This window comes from Phlebotomus argentipes, unplaced genomic scaffold, assembly GCF_947086385.1.
Source record: "Phlebotomus argentipes unplaced genomic scaffold, Phlebotomus argentipes genome assembly contig_32, whole genome shotgun sequence".
Lineage (NCBI taxonomy): Eukaryota > Metazoa > Arthropoda > Insecta > Diptera > Psychodidae > Phlebotomus > Phlebotomus argentipes.
The window spans coordinates 2481348-2497148 of record NW_026776187.1 but is presented as its reverse complement, the minus strand read 5'-3'; the positions used below and the strand labels follow the sequence as shown (position 1 = coordinate 2497148).

General features: G+C 41.0%; 3 protein-coding genes across 3 annotated transcripts; all 3 read left to right on the top strand.

The window, feature by feature from the left end:
• Nucleotides 1-1361: 1361 nt before the first annotated feature.
• On the top strand, nt 1362-2472 carry LOC132264255 (cuticle protein 19). The gene is made up of 2 exons (XM_059764370.1): nt 1362-1475; nt 1558-2472. Exons 1-2 carry the CDS (start codon nt 1362-1364, stop codon nt 1873-1875), a joined length of 432 nt encoding a protein of 143 aa, XP_059620353.1. The 3' UTR covers nt 1876-2472.
• A 1438-nt stretch (nt 2473-3910) lies between these two features.
• On the top strand, nt 3911-7520 carry LOC132264254 (adult-specific cuticular protein ACP-20-like). The gene is made up of 4 exons (XM_059764369.1): nt 3911-4021; nt 6652-6918; nt 6978-7074; nt 7144-7520. Exons 1-4 carry the CDS (start codon nt 3911-3913, stop codon nt 7518-7520), a joined length of 852 nt encoding a protein of 283 aa, XP_059620352.1.
• A 2970-nt stretch (nt 7521-10490) lies between these two features.
• Nucleotides 10491-15539, top strand: LOC132264252 (uncharacterized). The gene is made up of 2 exons (XM_059764368.1): nt 10491-10559; nt 14487-15539. The coding sequence occupies exons 1-2, from the start codon at nt 10503-10505 to the stop codon at nt 15429-15431; spliced, it is 1002 nt and encodes a 333-aa protein (XP_059620351.1). The 5' UTR covers nt 10491-10502; the 3' UTR covers nt 15432-15539.
• Nucleotides 15540-15801: the final 262 nt, after the last annotated feature.

The window sequence follows — 15801 nt, the reverse complement described above, 5'->3', positions numbered from 1 at the left end:
TGTCTCTAATTATAAAATTTTCACCATAAACTCTACAGCAAAGAAGTTCATTTCTCAATCTGAGATTTAACTAAGAGATTTACTATCTAGACACTGGAAATTCATTCGTGCAATTAAATTCGTATATTTTGAAAAATTTCATGAAATATATAAAATCCATATCAGTCTTGTTATATCTAGAGCGGTTTAACTGCAAAAAGTCTCGTCAAAGGATTAGCACTTTGGGTGTGAGTGGAAGAAACTGTAAAGCAAAAGATCAATTGTGCCCAAAGGCATTTGATGACATTTCTGTAACACGAAAAATACCCAGCAAAAAAAGTTCAGAGACGATGAGGCAAAACAACCAAAAACGGCGACTGGGAAAAAACTCGATCACAGATATGCGTGTCTTTATGGGGAAAAATGCCCAAAAAATGCTAATTTCGGACAATTAAAATATATATAAACTACAAGAGAAGATATTTTAGTTACCCACATTGTATTAAAAGCATTACGAGTCGTGACACTTGCAGCGCAGAATGTTTCTTTTTTCTGAAATTGTAACCGTTTACGACGATGTTGTTTTTACGCTGCGGAGAAGGTCAGAGAGTGTCTTCTGTATAAAACACGAGAAGCAATTACAATAGCGAAGGTTGACTGTGGTCAGGTTCTCGAGTTGAGGAAGTGAGCATGAAATCCAGCTGCTCTGAGTGCACAGTTCCGATTCCATGAGGAAAGACTCTCTCATCGCACATTAAAGCGATGATTTGATCACTTCTGCGGTGCTCTGCAGCGAGTCACGATCGCTGAGAGTGTCTCAAGCGATCGCGATCGCTTCCATAAAGCTGCATAATCACAGATCGCCGCAGTTGAGACTTTATGATCGCATAATTGAATGATTTTCCTATATATATAGGAATAGCGAAGAATTTGCAACACTGTGTAGTTAAATTTGCAAATTGGATTATTTGCAAGTTGAGTTTAATATTCAATATATTTATTCCGCCCAACTGTCTTCTTATAACAGCTCCGGATCAGCTCACAAAGTCCCCGAGTGCTCAAATTGTCAAATAAATCATGCCGCAAGAAGTTAAGCGGAAAAAAAACACCCAGCACGAAAAAGAACTTCTCCGGTGGGACAGTAAAATGCCAAGGACAGTGGATTTTAGGATCCTTTGCGGATCATTCTGAAAGAATGCCGAAGATCAACAATCACTCGTGTCGTATTAAAGTGCTCTTGATTGATTGAAATTCAAATATTTTTCTTGCCTCTTTGTGCCATTTGACTGTGTGGCGTGTAAAAAAGTCCTCCTCCTTCTCCACCCATAATCATGGCCTGAATTTGCCACACATTATATTGCTTAACATTTGATCCCATTGTCATGCAATTTCAGATCATATTCCGGTACCTGGTGACATTTCTACTGTTTCGCGTGACATTTCAGCAATTCGTCGAATTCTACGCGGACTACAAGAATTACCACCGCGACGATGAGGTCAGTGTGATCAAGTGACCGCTGAAGAGCACTCGCGATCGCCGCGATCGAGTGACTTTCTCTTCCCTCCCGCTCGTTTTAGGTGAAGTACTCATTCCGCTACGCCATCGACAATCCCCAGGACGGCCTCGTGATGGACCACTGGGAGGGACGGCGAGGTGATCAAGTGTCAGGAAGCTATGCTCTTCTCGAGCCCGGCGGCGTCATTCGCACCGTGCGATACGAAGTGAGCGGCGACAGCGGCTTCAGGACAGCCATCAGAACGAGAACGCCAGCCTCCAACCAGTACCAATTCATCTACACCAGAGCATCCGACCGGCGGCAGCCTCTGCAGCCCGTGCAGCACGCAGAGCCGGTGGCTCTCGTTCAGCAGCCCCCTTTCCAATATTTCACCAAATAAACACCGCCGAAGAACGCTCTTGAGTGGAGATTTTGCGACTTTTTATCTATCCGCCAGATCTTCCTGAATTCCATGAAAAGAGAACTTAATCACCCCAGAATTGAAGAGAAGAAGTGAAGGCTTTCAAGCTCTCAATAATCTTACAACTATCTCTATTTGAGACTCTTTTTCAGCTGGCGAAAGCAACATCTAACGTCTCACAATCTTATCTTTGAAATGTTTTATTCATAAAGGCGAGCAGAATTCGAGAGAAAAGACAGGATTTTTTTTTAATAAAAACTGTTCTGCTAATAAAAACTGCCAAAATATTTACCGTATTAAGACATACAATGCTGAGTGAAAAGACGTGTAAGTTTTGAATTCAACCCAGCCTTGATGATTTATCTCCATTTCAATTGAAGTCTTGAAAAGAAGTAGTTACAGTATTAGTGCAAATTTTAGCCGCCACCCACGCAATCGTCTTGTTTTCGTCTCTAAAGTGTGATCTTGGTCTATTTCGATAGGAATTTGAAAACTGGGTAAACTGGAATTACTCTGAAGAATTCAATTAATGGGATATTAACATGCAGAAGTCATAAATTAAACATATTCAATCGTCAAGTGTGTAGCGAATTTATGATGACTCGATAGAGCGGGTTTAAATCCTATGAATGGGCTCCCGAAGGTGCGGATCGACAGGCGAACTTCAACCACTCAGAGGAGACTGACTCACAGCACCGAAAGCCAAGTGAGTTCCCCTCTCTCCGTTCGCGTGAGGACCTAGCCCTCTGGTGACGACTCATGTCATCAATCTAGGGGTTTCCAATCGTGGGTTTTCGATTGTACGCCTGAATTTACTACAAGTGAAACACTTTATGGCTCTGAAGACAATCCCCAAAAAGAAACATCTTTTTTTCAGCACTGGAAGAAAGTGAGTAAAAAGTCGGCAAGATATAAGTGAAATCCTTTTAAAAAGCCTGCACTTTTTGATTTCTCCATTGACTCAATGTCTCAATAAATCGATTTCAATGAGTATCGTGTCAGTTTTTTTTCTTTAACATTAATTCAATGAGAATTCTTTACTTATGGTGCAATCGCAGACTGAAAGAAAGACAAGGAGCGTAGGAAGATATCGTGGAGGGATTTCGCCTGTGAGACAAGAGTGTTCTGAATTGACTGCGCCGCGGTGTTTGCCTTCAAATTCCATCAATTCTCTCTCGCGCTATCGAGAAAAAGTGAAATTTTAGCACCATCTCGCGATATGTTGTATAATGTTGTGCAGACGACCCAGTGTTATAAATAGCGTGAGCGTTTCACAACCCACAATATTCCTCCTCATTAATCGATTCACCTGAAGCATCTGCAAATGCCATCGACTGCTCACCTGTCGCCTTCGGTTGAGGCTTCCTCGTTGATTGAAGGCGAAAGCCAGCGATCAGCGCCTATATTTTCATCATCACATCAATTTGAGCGCTCTCCTAAATTGGCCAATTTTTCACAAAATTACTTTTAATTGTTCACATCGTGCTTCTTTCTCACCTTCTCATGCCAATTTGAATCTCCTCAGCAGCAAAAGTCATACTCAAAATCGACCTGTCTAAATATTTTACCACCAAACGCCGTCAGCCTTCACATTCACATTGACGACCTCAGGTTTTGGAAACATTAGAGGTATACTTTTTGGGCTCGAGACATTCGAAAATGTCTCACTTAAATTCTTCTTCTTCGCCGCGGAGGTGCACAAAAAAGGTGGCATTTCGCAATTGAACTGTGTCAAACTTATGGTCTCACTGCGTGATTGAAAAGGCAAATTATCCCATTTATTATTAATTACCATCGTCACTTCACTTCTTGTTCACACTTCAATTGACTTCTCGGCGCCTTTTTTTTTCAGCGTGCACAACTCGAATTGATGGGAATCGTGCAAATGTGCACCGCGAAAGACACACGAGAGTAATGCGATCGTGATAAACATCAATGATCACAGGTGAGAAAATAGAGCACAACAATTACATTGCGAGTGTGCTTTTGACAAAAGAAGATGGAAAAGTGAAGAATGCAGACAGAAAAACCATCTGTTTGTGCTCCAGTGAAAAAGCAGCGACTCGAGAGACCTTCTAAATTCATGTGCATGGCACAGATTAATGCCGCGAAAGGGACGCATCAAGTGAGGTGAAATTATTGCGCGAGCTTCCTTCCACCAGAGCTTTTATGTGGGTTAAAATGCATGCGCAGGAATTGGCTTTTGACTTACAGGAAGTGCGCTTAATGCAAAATATATTCAGAGCAAAATGGATTATGGAAATATTCAGACTATTTCTATGCACGAATATATTTAATCAATTAGGTGAATCGATTTGAAATCAATGATCCATTTTACTTAAGAGTTTTTGTTTGATATTATATGAAGAGTTCCTTTCTATTTGCATAGAAAATACTCCATATGTATTATAAAACAAGAGAGAGAAAAAATACTGAGCACTGGAAGAAAGTGATTTGGTAACATCTGCAAAAATCCATATAAAAGAAATAAGATGCGTCTTTTTATGTTTTTTTTCATGTCATTTGAGAAGGAAAACTTAAGTGTGAAAATTTGAATATTTGAAGATTTAACTGAGAAGAAGTTAATTAACATTTTCTGCTCTTTAATAACTACTTTGATGATGTCTTTCACAAAATATTGTTTGTGTAATATTTCGTCCTATAAATGAGCAAATTTCATTTTCTCTTCAGAACCTCTTTTCCCAGCAATTTTACCGCGAAATGACAAACGGAACCGTGATTTATGATCCATGGCGAGTGATCACCCTTTCTGCCCCACATTCACCCTGCAAATTGACCATGTAACGTATTTTCTGCAATAGGCAAAAACTCTCTGCAATTAATTGCAACATAATTGCAGGTGCATTTTTGCACAGTCTGCACTTCTTTCACGCTCTGGCGTCATATTCAGCCTGGTCGCCCACCCGCCGCCGTGGAGACACGCTAGAAAAATTATTAATCGATTAATTATGGTTTTTCACAGGTTGTGACACAACTCGTCACTCAAATCCGATCTCACTGTGAGACCATTAAGAGCCAATAGAGATGAAAATTAATGGTGATATTTTACAAATTACCACCTGAAATTACAGTCATTATCACTTGAGATGCAAAAAAGTGTGTAAGCAGTGTTTGCTTTAAATTGAATTTCATTCTATACGCCAGGGAAATAATGTTAATTGAAATATTTCTTGAATAAATTACTTTTTTTTCACGTCTTCCCTCCGGTGTGATTTACTGATGAAATTACACGACAATGTTGTGATCGTGATTGGCAAAGAGGTGAGAAAGGAAATTTCTTCACATTTTGCGCGCGGAGGGCGAAAATTCATGGGAGATTTCCAGATATTTTTCAGTTCCTCAAGAGTGTGTGTGGACAACAAGACACCACAAGACCCAGAGCATGCATAAATTGCCAAGACATTTGGTGCAATTTGCGGTGCATTCTTGTTGCATCAAAATCACTGAGAAAATGTTGCACCTTCGCCACTGATCGAGTGCAAACTTCATCGCCTTTTTTTCTTGCAAATCGCCTTGCCACAAAGGGCATTGGGTAAAGAGAGTTGCGTTGTTCCCTACCATCTCAGTGGCTTTTTTTTCTCTCTTTCTCCCAGTCTTTCAGGTCGCGGCAGAAAATTGAAAATCACTCACAATACTCCACTTTCGATCGGAATGTGTTGGCAAATAATTTATTGTTTGTTTTCAATTAGTTGGGGTGGTGGGTGCAATCTTTCTCTGCACATTTCAGCACTGCACAGCTTAAATTGTTCTTGTATAAAAGCTCACATGGTGGGTAACCAGACCATCAGTCTTTTTTCACCTGCCACGCAGTGCGAATTTTCCTCGTGTTCTTCGCAGGCGTTCTCAGAAGAGCTTTAATATAATATAAATAAGGATGCAGACTCTCAAGGTATTTTTAGAATATTCTGACTTAATAACAAGTGACAAATTCGCCAAAGGTGTTGTGCTCAATAAGGATGAAACTGTGGATTGTTAAGTCATTCTGGAAGGAGTGTTAATCCTTAGTGCTCTATATCAAAATACTATCGACTTACACAATCTCTGTGAATCAATTAAATTGATGCAAGATTAGCATTGAGCGTGATTTCATGACTGATTTGGTATAACCAAATAAAGCGGAATATAAACGTTATGAACAGTAGAGATAACCAGTCAGAAAATTTCATATTAAATGTTAGACTATGCATAATCATGTAATTACTCGTGTTCCAAGCTCGATATTTTCAATTTGCACATCATATCATACTTAATATTTCACGTAATGTTTCTTTATAAGTTTATCGCTGCATTTCATCAACATACATTTCGCAGAAATTCCTAAACATATCTCAAAGTGTATCACAAAGGATTACATTCAATTGTACAATTCGAAATTGGCAGTCGCTTTGTTCAATCAGCCATCTAATTTCACTCAATATTTTTGCGTATTTCTATAGAAAAGGTGCGAAACTGTTATATAAAATCAATTCCCTTTTAATTATTGCAATATATCACTTAATTGCATCCACTCAACCCGCAGAGTAGTGCAATTTCCAAAGCACCAACTGCTACTCAACCATGAAAACTTCTCTTCACATTGGCATTGGGTGTATTAAAGTGAAAAATCCTTGGGAAATCATTGCTTGTTTACCGTCTTTTTCTATGGTTCCGCAAGTAATTTCTTTGCGCGAAATTGCTGCAATATTCTTCAATGATTTCCACCAACATCTGACTAATGGAAACACAATTCTGCAGGTGGTGAGTTTCTTCGCGTGCGTCGCCGTGGCTGCTGCCGGAGTCGCCCAGAGCTATGTGCACAGACACGATCGCCATAACAGTTACGGGGGTGGCTATGGCTACGGTGGAGGCTTTGGGGGTGGCTTCGGCGGGGGTGCTGATGGCGGATTCGGCGGCGGTGCCGGTTTCGGGGGTGGCGCTGGAGGAGCTGGAGGAGCTGGCGGAGGTTTCGGCGGCGGTGACATTGGAGGATACGGATATGGTGGTGATCACCATCACTACTGGGTGAGTGTCAATATTCCTGCTGAGCATTCCAAGCCCTTCAACCCCTGACTATTTTGCAGCACTATCCGCACTACAAATTCGACTACGGAGTCAAAGACTTCCACACTGGCGACCACAAGAAACAGTGGGAGCAGAGACACGGTGACTCCGTGAAAGGTGAGTGTCTCAGCGACTGTTCTCAAGTCAAGCGATCACGAATTGAGGCTCGCATTCCCATACTTTCAGGCGGTTACTACCTGTATGAGCCCGATGGCACGAAGCGCGTTGTGGAGTACGTGGCCGATAAGCACCACGGCTTCAATGCGATCGTGAAGAAGATCGGCCACGCTCACCATCCTCATATCTACGGCGGCGCTGGAGGATTCGGCGGTGCTGGTGGAGCTGGAGGATTCGGCGGCGCCGGAGGCGCTGGAGGCTTCGGCGGCGCTGGTGGTGCTGGAGGCTTCGGGGGCGCTGGTGGTGCTGGAGGATTTGGTGGCGCAGGAGGCGCTGGCGGAGCCGGAGGATTCGGCGGAGCTGGCTTCGATGGAGGCTTCGGCGCCGGATATGGCCACCATCACCACGGAGCTTATAGCTACAATAATAACAACCTCTATTTGTAGATCCTTCCCATCAACACGTAGATCAAGTAGAGCATCCCAAAGTCCATCCGCGCCGTAAGTTTTGTGATAATACTCCACAGCACTCCATTCTCGATGATGACACATAGCCAATATACCCTTAATTGAAACTTAATGTTTTCACTTTCTAGCAATTATTATCAAACGCCTTCATATCATCAAATTTGCTAGAGATAAATACGATGAAAAGCTCATAAATATTGTTAATAGCTCTATTTATATGCTGAAAATAAATTATAAAACAAGAGTGTGTCTCCTTTCAATGTCTCTAGCTGGGCGAGCAATATTTGGACGTGATCTTTTCGGCGATTGCTCGCATGCAGTGAAAAGAATTCTTCTCACCACTCACGATCGCCATAAAATGCCAATCACTTCACTCATAATGATCACGTTGAACTTGTTATATTGTCGGGTAGGCTTTTCTAAAAGAAATTCAATTATACAGCCACTGAATCGGGGAAAGATCACCGCCAGCAAACTGACAATGTTCATCTCGTCTCAAGTTCAACATTTTCTTTCAATTCCACAGCCATTGAACTAATTGCCATATGGAAAAAAATATATATATTACTATCGTCAATTAATCTAATACTGAGTGCAAATACTAATTCTGGAATATTAACTCTTCATGTTAGTTATAATGAGACGGACGAACTGCATACGCGAGATCGTGTCACTAACCCCCTTCTCATCACAATGTCGATTTCATTTTCACGGAGGAGAAAAACCAGCTCTGAGTAGAAATCGAAACTGTTTCAAGAATAAAGTGAAAATATCAAAGTAGAAGCTAATAAATTTCTCCCTTTCAATCTCGAAAACATTGGATTACGCGGGAAAAATTATGCACTCTCCGTAACACACACAATCGCATCTGCGAATCCGTGTGGATGATATTATTGACCTACAGCAACCTATGAAGATCTTGCGCTTCTCTCACGATCATCAGCAAACTGGTTTTCCGGTGAATGTGAGTGAAATGGTCACACATCTCACTGAAAGTGAAACAACAGAGATGCATAAGAAAGAAAGAAAGAAAAAAAGCTCGCCATGGAGAGTGCAGAAAAGCTCCTGGCATTGCTGATCGCGCGTCGTGATAGTGACTTCAAAGAACACGATCACGATCTCCGATTGCCATATATAAATGCGCGGTGTTTGTCGTGAATGACCTTTTCCCGATACTTTCGTGCATTTTGCAAAAGAATCAGCGTTTTCAATTTCACCTTGGCCGCGCGCTCGCGCGAACTCCTTTCGATCTTTCCCCGCTTGCAACCACGATCTTCCTCAACATATTCTGCTCTCTCCCACCATCATCGCGGCGAATCTCTTCTAACTTTCATTGCCAAGGTCTCGCGACTGTGTGCGTTGTGCAAGTCAAGTGGGTGATTCATGATCATGTTGCGCCGTGAAAGAGCCATTTTCAGGAGAAGCAGAAAAACCTCTCCGCAGAGGTATAAATACGCCAAACTGAAGATGCTCAAGTGACAAAGTGAAAAGTGCACTCAAAGTGATCAAGTGATTTGCAAGAAAAGCTCGCAGTTTCAAGCTCTCTTTGTGAGGTGATTCGGTGGCTTTTGCATGAATGGATATTCTGTCAACACGTGAATTTTCTGTGCTCACAGTCAATTGTTCAAAAGTATCACGACACTTTTAGACACAAATGTGTGAAGAATGCCTTTTGCTGATTGGAAGGTGATTTCTATCTGCAATCTTAGTATTTAAATTCGATGAAATATGCAGTCTTTCAAAGCAGACCCACTCAGTACGATGTACTAGTGAATAATGCCTTAAATAATGGCTTATGAAGACTACAAATACAGCAAAATACACTGGGCGATTATCCCACATTTTCCTCACCAATGTTCATACATGGAAACTTTTGTTTAATACGCGATTTTCCATCCGCAACTCGTGGGAAACTCCCATTGCAATTGCTGTGAATTAGCAATCGAGTGTCAATATATGGGGAAATAATTGAAAAATTGTCTTCCGCAGTAATTGTACTTATCGCCGAGTAATTTCTCACTCAATTTACCATCAATAAAACTCCCATTTCCCCCAGGCAATAGTCAGCAGCCAAATAATTGTGTCTCACTCTCTAGAGTGCATTTTGCATGCCAAACGAGAACAAGAAGTGAACGCGAGAAGTGTTCTGCAAACACACCAGGCGCCTCCATGGCTCATTTCCATATGACACACCGCCAACAAGTACAAGACAAACAAATTTTCCAATTTAAAATAATACACCCCGAGGCGCACTCGTAATTCTTTTTCCCATATGCGAAATAATGAAAAATTTCACATGTTTGATTAACATTTAATTGCATTTTACCCGCAATTGCACGCACATTGCAATAAATTAATTTCATTGGAAACTGAACAACATCATTTGGGTGAAAAAATGTCTGATGTGTCAATTATGCAAAAGTCATATCCACAGTGTCGCTCAGTTATATTATTTTTCATCTTGGCATGTCTTATTATTAACTAACTCTCTGTATCTCAAGAGCCGGTATGCAATTTTGCAGATATTGAGGTGCTTCCAACATTTATGCATTTTTGCAGTGCTTCTGTGGAAAATTGCTATCACTTGTTCGACTTTTGTGACTCACTCCTTTTTCTCCCTTTTTCCACTTTCGCACAATTCATCGGCAAATGCAGGGAAAGTGCGCAATTTATTCATAAATTCATACAATTACAGCGAAAAATATCACAATCATGTACTGTCTATTGAGTTAATTGGCAAAACGCACACTTATCGACGATTTTGAGTTTTCTAGAATGTGCAGTACAACCTGTGTCGGACGAATTTCCCAATCGGAGAGTCAAAGTTGTTAAATAATTGCCTTATGGTGCTAAAGAAGGGAGAGCGAGAGAGTTAATTTACGGCCAATTTTTTTTTCTTCTTCTCCTCCTTTGCAGATAGCTTCAACCATGTGGAAACTCTTTGTGATCACGACACTCCTCATGGACGTGACCAATCACGGAGCTTCGGCCCTGCACATGTCCTATGCGCCTGAATATGTAAGTGAGCTTTCGCGCGCGCGCACAAGAGCTTTTGGTGTGCAGAAAATGGCCCCTAATTGAATTGGGTGTGGATCAATTAGTACGATTCGGACGAGCGAGAGTCAAAGTATGACCTGAATTGGCAAAAGTTGCACTATAAATTCATCTGTGAATTTTCCACCTCCCTCCCCGCCGCCACGGCGGAAAAGTGCTGGGAAAAAAGACAAAGAGGCATGAAAAAAAATGTGCAGATTGTTATCTTGGTGATCGTAGAGGCAGCTTTTAAATAAATTATGTGCTTCAGCTGGTGCACGAGCAGTCGCTCTCTTAAACACTCTCAGTGGCTCAGTAGAGAAAACCATATAATTAATTTATTTTATCCCATAATATACCCCAAGATATGATGACGAGAGAGTGGTGCAAGAGACCTAAAAAAAAGAGTCACACACAGAGTTTTCTTGCCAATTGTAATTTATCGACAGCCCAGACATAAATAATCCGCCACTAAATGTGGTTCAAGAGTGGAATTGAAAACCATTTTATGATAAGGCTGCGCGACTCGCGCAAAACCAGCAATGCACATTCTACTGTGTCAATCCAAATGAATATTTTGATAAACTGGCTCTTTAGTTTTACCTGTAAATTATCTGCTAATTGGTACTTTTCGTCTTGAATTCCTATGCGTGTGTCTCTCTCACTCAGGTTATTCGTTTGCGCCAAGGTTCCCACTGCAGATCTCCATGAATATTCATTTGGTCGCCGCACCGGCAAATCGCTATCTTTAGAGGAATTCTGTTTTCTCAGATTTTACATTATGTATTAGAACTTTCGAATGTCGTACATTTGCTATGGAAGCTGGGATTACGATTATGTTCAAGCAGAGAAACATAAAAGCCACTTGATTGGCACTGATTTGTAATTATAATAAAACATTTCAATTATAATAATTTGAAATTTATTAATTCAGTTTGACAGTAGCTTTATGACTCAATTGACAAAGTCAAGCTGCTTTCAGCGAGAAAATTTCACGTATTTTTTAAGTTTCCCAGGAATATTTGATAAAAGCTCACTCAGTTTTCAGTTTGCCGAAGAGAAATGTTAGACACTCCAACGCAGTGGATTCGAGTGGCCATTAGACTAACAAATCATTGTGAAAAATATCCCATAAATACAGAATTAAGTTATTATGCACCGAAATGACGCTGACGACCTTTCCACGAGCACAAAGTTGCAAAGAGTTCAATTAAATACGATAATAGTTCATGCGGAGTTTATTGAACATTAGAAAATATTGGTACTTAGTAGAATATTGAAAAGAGGTAAATGCAGGTCAACACAGATCTGTGCGATGTATATGAAATGCAATGAAATCCAATATGGTCAGTTTTTCTTACAAAACATATAAATATATTCTCTAATTATTTTATAGTAGGTGGAACGCGATTTTCGTGCCACACACGTCACGTATAATTTAATTTACTTTTTCACCACGCCACACTTTTAATAAATTCGCATTGAGATATTTTATCTTGAAATAAATTACACATTTTACGCACTTTTAATCTCCATTCTGTGGGCGACACATTTTGTGTGAAAGAGAGAGAGACACAAAAAGTGCAGTGATTTATGAATATCAATTTTGCCATATAAACACTTCTCTCAAATGCTCCAACTACTCCATTGGCGCGCGATGTGTTAAAACCTTGTTGGCCAAACAGTGCTCACCATGGCGATCATCCTGAAGGATGTTGAATACAGGTTTGAGAAATCAGTTGGGCAATCCTCGCGCTCAAGTCAGCGAGAGGTTGAGTGAAACTCTCGCGAGATTTTCTCGCGAAACGCACGTCTATGCAGAGACATGAACATTTCTCAGCACTTTGATGCCTCCCTGCGGAATTCTCGCAATTTCCTCTTGGCGTAAATTGTCTCCATACTTTATTGTAAATGACTCCATTTGATAGCGCAAGTGGAAAAGTCCACAATTAACGCTCTTCTACAGACTCCATGGCTTTCAATTTTCCTCCTCCGACCCCCATGGCAACAATTTTACTCTCAATTCACAACCGCCAATGCAATTTATTTTGATTAATTGGCGCCATACCACTGGATGCTCTTTCTCTTCTCGCTCCCTTCGACGCACAAGACAAAAAAGGCCAACTCTGGGTAGCTTAAAAATAATACAATAATAAAACTGGGGTATAAAAGGAGAGAGAGAAAAAAAAAGAGCGTTAATAGTTCCTGACAAGAATGCTGAGGAATTGTTGAATCTTGCGTAATGCGTCCAACACGCGTCCAAGAACATTGTTGTGTGTGGCGGAAAATGGATTTTATTGGAATGGAGTGAATTCCAACTGCCACTTTTACACATTGCAAATTTTTCTTCATTCATCCATGATGGTGAAAAAATGATTATACAGCATCGTGTTGATAATCGTCACGCAGTGATTTGATTAATTATTTTCAACCCCTTCCTAAGATCACAGCATTTCCTGTCGAATTTATACAGTCTTTAGAAGATTTATTCAAAAGAAATTCAATTCTTCGGGCAGAATTCTTATAGCCAACATGGCTCTGTATCAATACGAAAAGAAGTGGTTTTATAGACACACATTCAGTTCGAGAGAGGAAGGTTTCCAGTACGTGGAGAGACGGAATAGAGAAGCCTGAGGCTAGAATCGCATTTAAGTAAATCAAGTAATCAATTCCAACAACATCTCCATATTTGATGCAAAAAATGGCGCGAGAGAGAAGTTGCTGAAGAAATTGAAATGCGTAGACAATTTAGGTAAAATGCCTTAATGCATACTTTGCATAGAAAATGTCTAGAAGTTTTTCAAAAGGCTCCAGACATTGAGCAGAAGAAGAAAGTTTTATCAAAAGCATCCCGCAATCATTCATTTCCTCTCTATCTACAACACTCTAGAGACTGTGGATTTGCCACTGATTGCCAAATGGACGGATTTTAATTACCATTGCCAGTGTTGAGCTAAATGTTGCTCGTATTCGAGTGAAAAGAGAGTGTTGTGCAGTCCAGCTTGGAAAACGAACATCGACTTCTTGTACACTTTTAATAATCTATTTCATTTTATTTTGCAACATTGTCAGTGAGATTAGAAAATTGGCTATCAAGTATAGCATATGTTTGCTCTTTTTTAATTTAATTACAATATTTTTCCATCCAACTGTAATTGCTCGATGTGGCAGAAAATTAGCATTATCACGTTCATTCCACTGACATTTCTTGCACACTGTGTGCATTGATTGAGGTGTCTCTGGGGACTTTTTTCTTCCACCACGCGCACATTTTTCCACAATTAGTTTGTTGCCTTTGCAATGTTAGGAAATCATCTGTGTGGCATAGGCTCAAATTGTAGGTCATCCAATTAAATTGTGTTATTGCACGACATTTGCATAAATATCACTTAAGCTAAATGGAGAGATTACTCAGCACTAATAAACTCATCAGAAATCGCACAAATTTTCATATGCAAAATCATATTCACTGAGGAGAGAAGTTTTCTAATAAATTTCATTTCCAACTGTGTCATTATAATATTTTATGAATTCCATAAAACTGGTAATATCTGCTCGCCTTTAACCAGTCGATCCTCTCCTGTGGTCATTAGAGAGATGCTTGGGAATTATTATCATTAAACCTGCATTACTATGTGTAGGCTTTCACGTAGATTAAATCGACAAATTGATTGTACAAACAACTGCTAATGAGAAAAAGAAATCATAATTTTTATATAAAACTAAAAATCAGGCAAAAGAAAATTTATTTCTATATTTTTTTTCAAAATTCTCCACGAGGCCCTATTCCAATTTTAGCCACTGTCTTGTGATGGAGAAGCTGTGAAAATGCTTTATGGCCATAATTATGATCGTAAAGTCGAATGGGCGTTATAAAAAGTACACAATTTCGCAACTTTCTGCACATTCTAGGAACACCCCGGATACGCTTTCAGCTATGGCGTGAAGGACGTTCACACAGGAGACGTGAAATCTCAGTGGGAGCATCGCGATGGTGGCGTGATAAAGGGTCACTACAGCGTTGTCGAGCCCGATGGATCCATCAGGATCGTTGACTACACCGCAGACGCCGCGAATGGTTTCAATGCGGTGGTGAAAACTCAAGGACCCAACGTCCATCCTCACGACGATCCCTCGGGAAATGCGCGATCGGAGACGTACGATCATCCGATTGCCACATATCTGGAGGACGATGAGTCGTCTCAGTCAAAGATCAACCACTACAGCAAGGATCAGGAGCACATTGTGCTGAGTTCGGATCTACGAGGCCGGGATTATGATAAGAATCCCGTGGATTTGGCCAAGACGATCAAGACAATACCGCAACTGATCGAATTGAGACCCGATGGTCCGGTCCACAAGTCTCACAATTACGAAGCCAGCGGAGACTATCGACCCATTTACATCAATCACGGCGAGTACGAGCGCAAAACTCCGCCCGATCTGTCGCGATATCGCCAGTACTTCGAAGAATGGCAGCCGGCATCATATCACGACGAGCCCGAAGAGAAATATCCCTTCCCACCGGGTGGCGAAAGGCCTCGCCTCAATCAGATCTACTCACCGGCCTACAAACCACACCATTACACGATCAGACCGAAGAAACCCCCGCGGTCGTACTCCTCGTCGGGATTCAAGCACTACTCGTCGAAGTACAAATCCCCCCGGATCGAGTACTCCAGCTACTTCAGGACCGTGGACAAGCCGTCGCGGCAAGAGGGACCCGTGCTGTTCCCCGAAGACTCCTACGAGCAGAGAGTGGCGTCCTCGCGAATGGTGCAGACCATGCTGTCGAAGGACAAAGTGCGAGTCGTGCCAGTCTACGCAAAATACAACTCAGACTACTACTCATCATAGTAGAGATCTCCTATCGCCGATAAGAGATCGACAACCATCCTGCGATCGCGTGAAATCACCTGAGATTTCTGGTGTGCAATAATTTATAATTTAATTTATAGCGAAAGAAATGGTAGATTTTGTTGTTCCTTTTTATTCACTGCAGTACTCTCTGCAATTGTGTTTTCTCAATAAAGCCTCACATACAAGTGTATTAATTTGCAGATCACGTCCAATCGCCCAAAGCGCGATACGCGCGGGAGTGAAAGAGCCCAAAGAAAAAGAGTTGTTTGTTGAATTCAATTGGGAGTGAAATAGATATTCCCTTCTGAATGGAGTGCAGAAAGATTGCTTATGGGGTGTACGTGAAAATCGAGAGGCTATTATTACA

Bases quoted from the DNA above. Each gene is read 5' to 3' on its own strand.
- LOC132264255 (XM_059764370.1), top strand. From the start codon at position 1,362: ATGCAATTTCAGATCATATTCCGGTACCTGGTGACATTTCTACTGTTT. The intron at 1,476-1,557 runs GTCAGTGTGATC...CGCTCGTTTTAG, and splicing joins ATTACCACCGCGACGATGAG to GTGAAGTACTCATTCCGCTA.
- LOC132264252 (XM_059764368.1), top strand. From the start codon at position 10,503: ATGGACGTGACCAATCACGGAGCTTCGGCCCTGCACATGTCCTATGCG. The intron at 10,560-14,486 runs GTAAGTGAGCTT...TGCACATTCTAG, and splicing joins TGTCCTATGCGCCTGAATAT to GAACACCCCGGATACGCTTT.
- LOC132264254 (XM_059764369.1), top strand. From the start codon at position 3,911: ATGCAGACAGAAAAACCATCTGTTTGTGCTCCAGTGAAAAAGCAGCGA. The intron at 4,022-6,651 runs GTGAGGTGAAAT...ACAATTCTGCAG, and splicing joins CCGCGAAAGGGACGCATCAA to GTGGTGAGTTTCTTCGCGTG. The intron at 6,919-6,977 runs GTGAGTGTCAAT...ACTATTTTGCAG, and splicing joins GTGATCACCATCACTACTGG to CACTATCCGCACTACAAATT.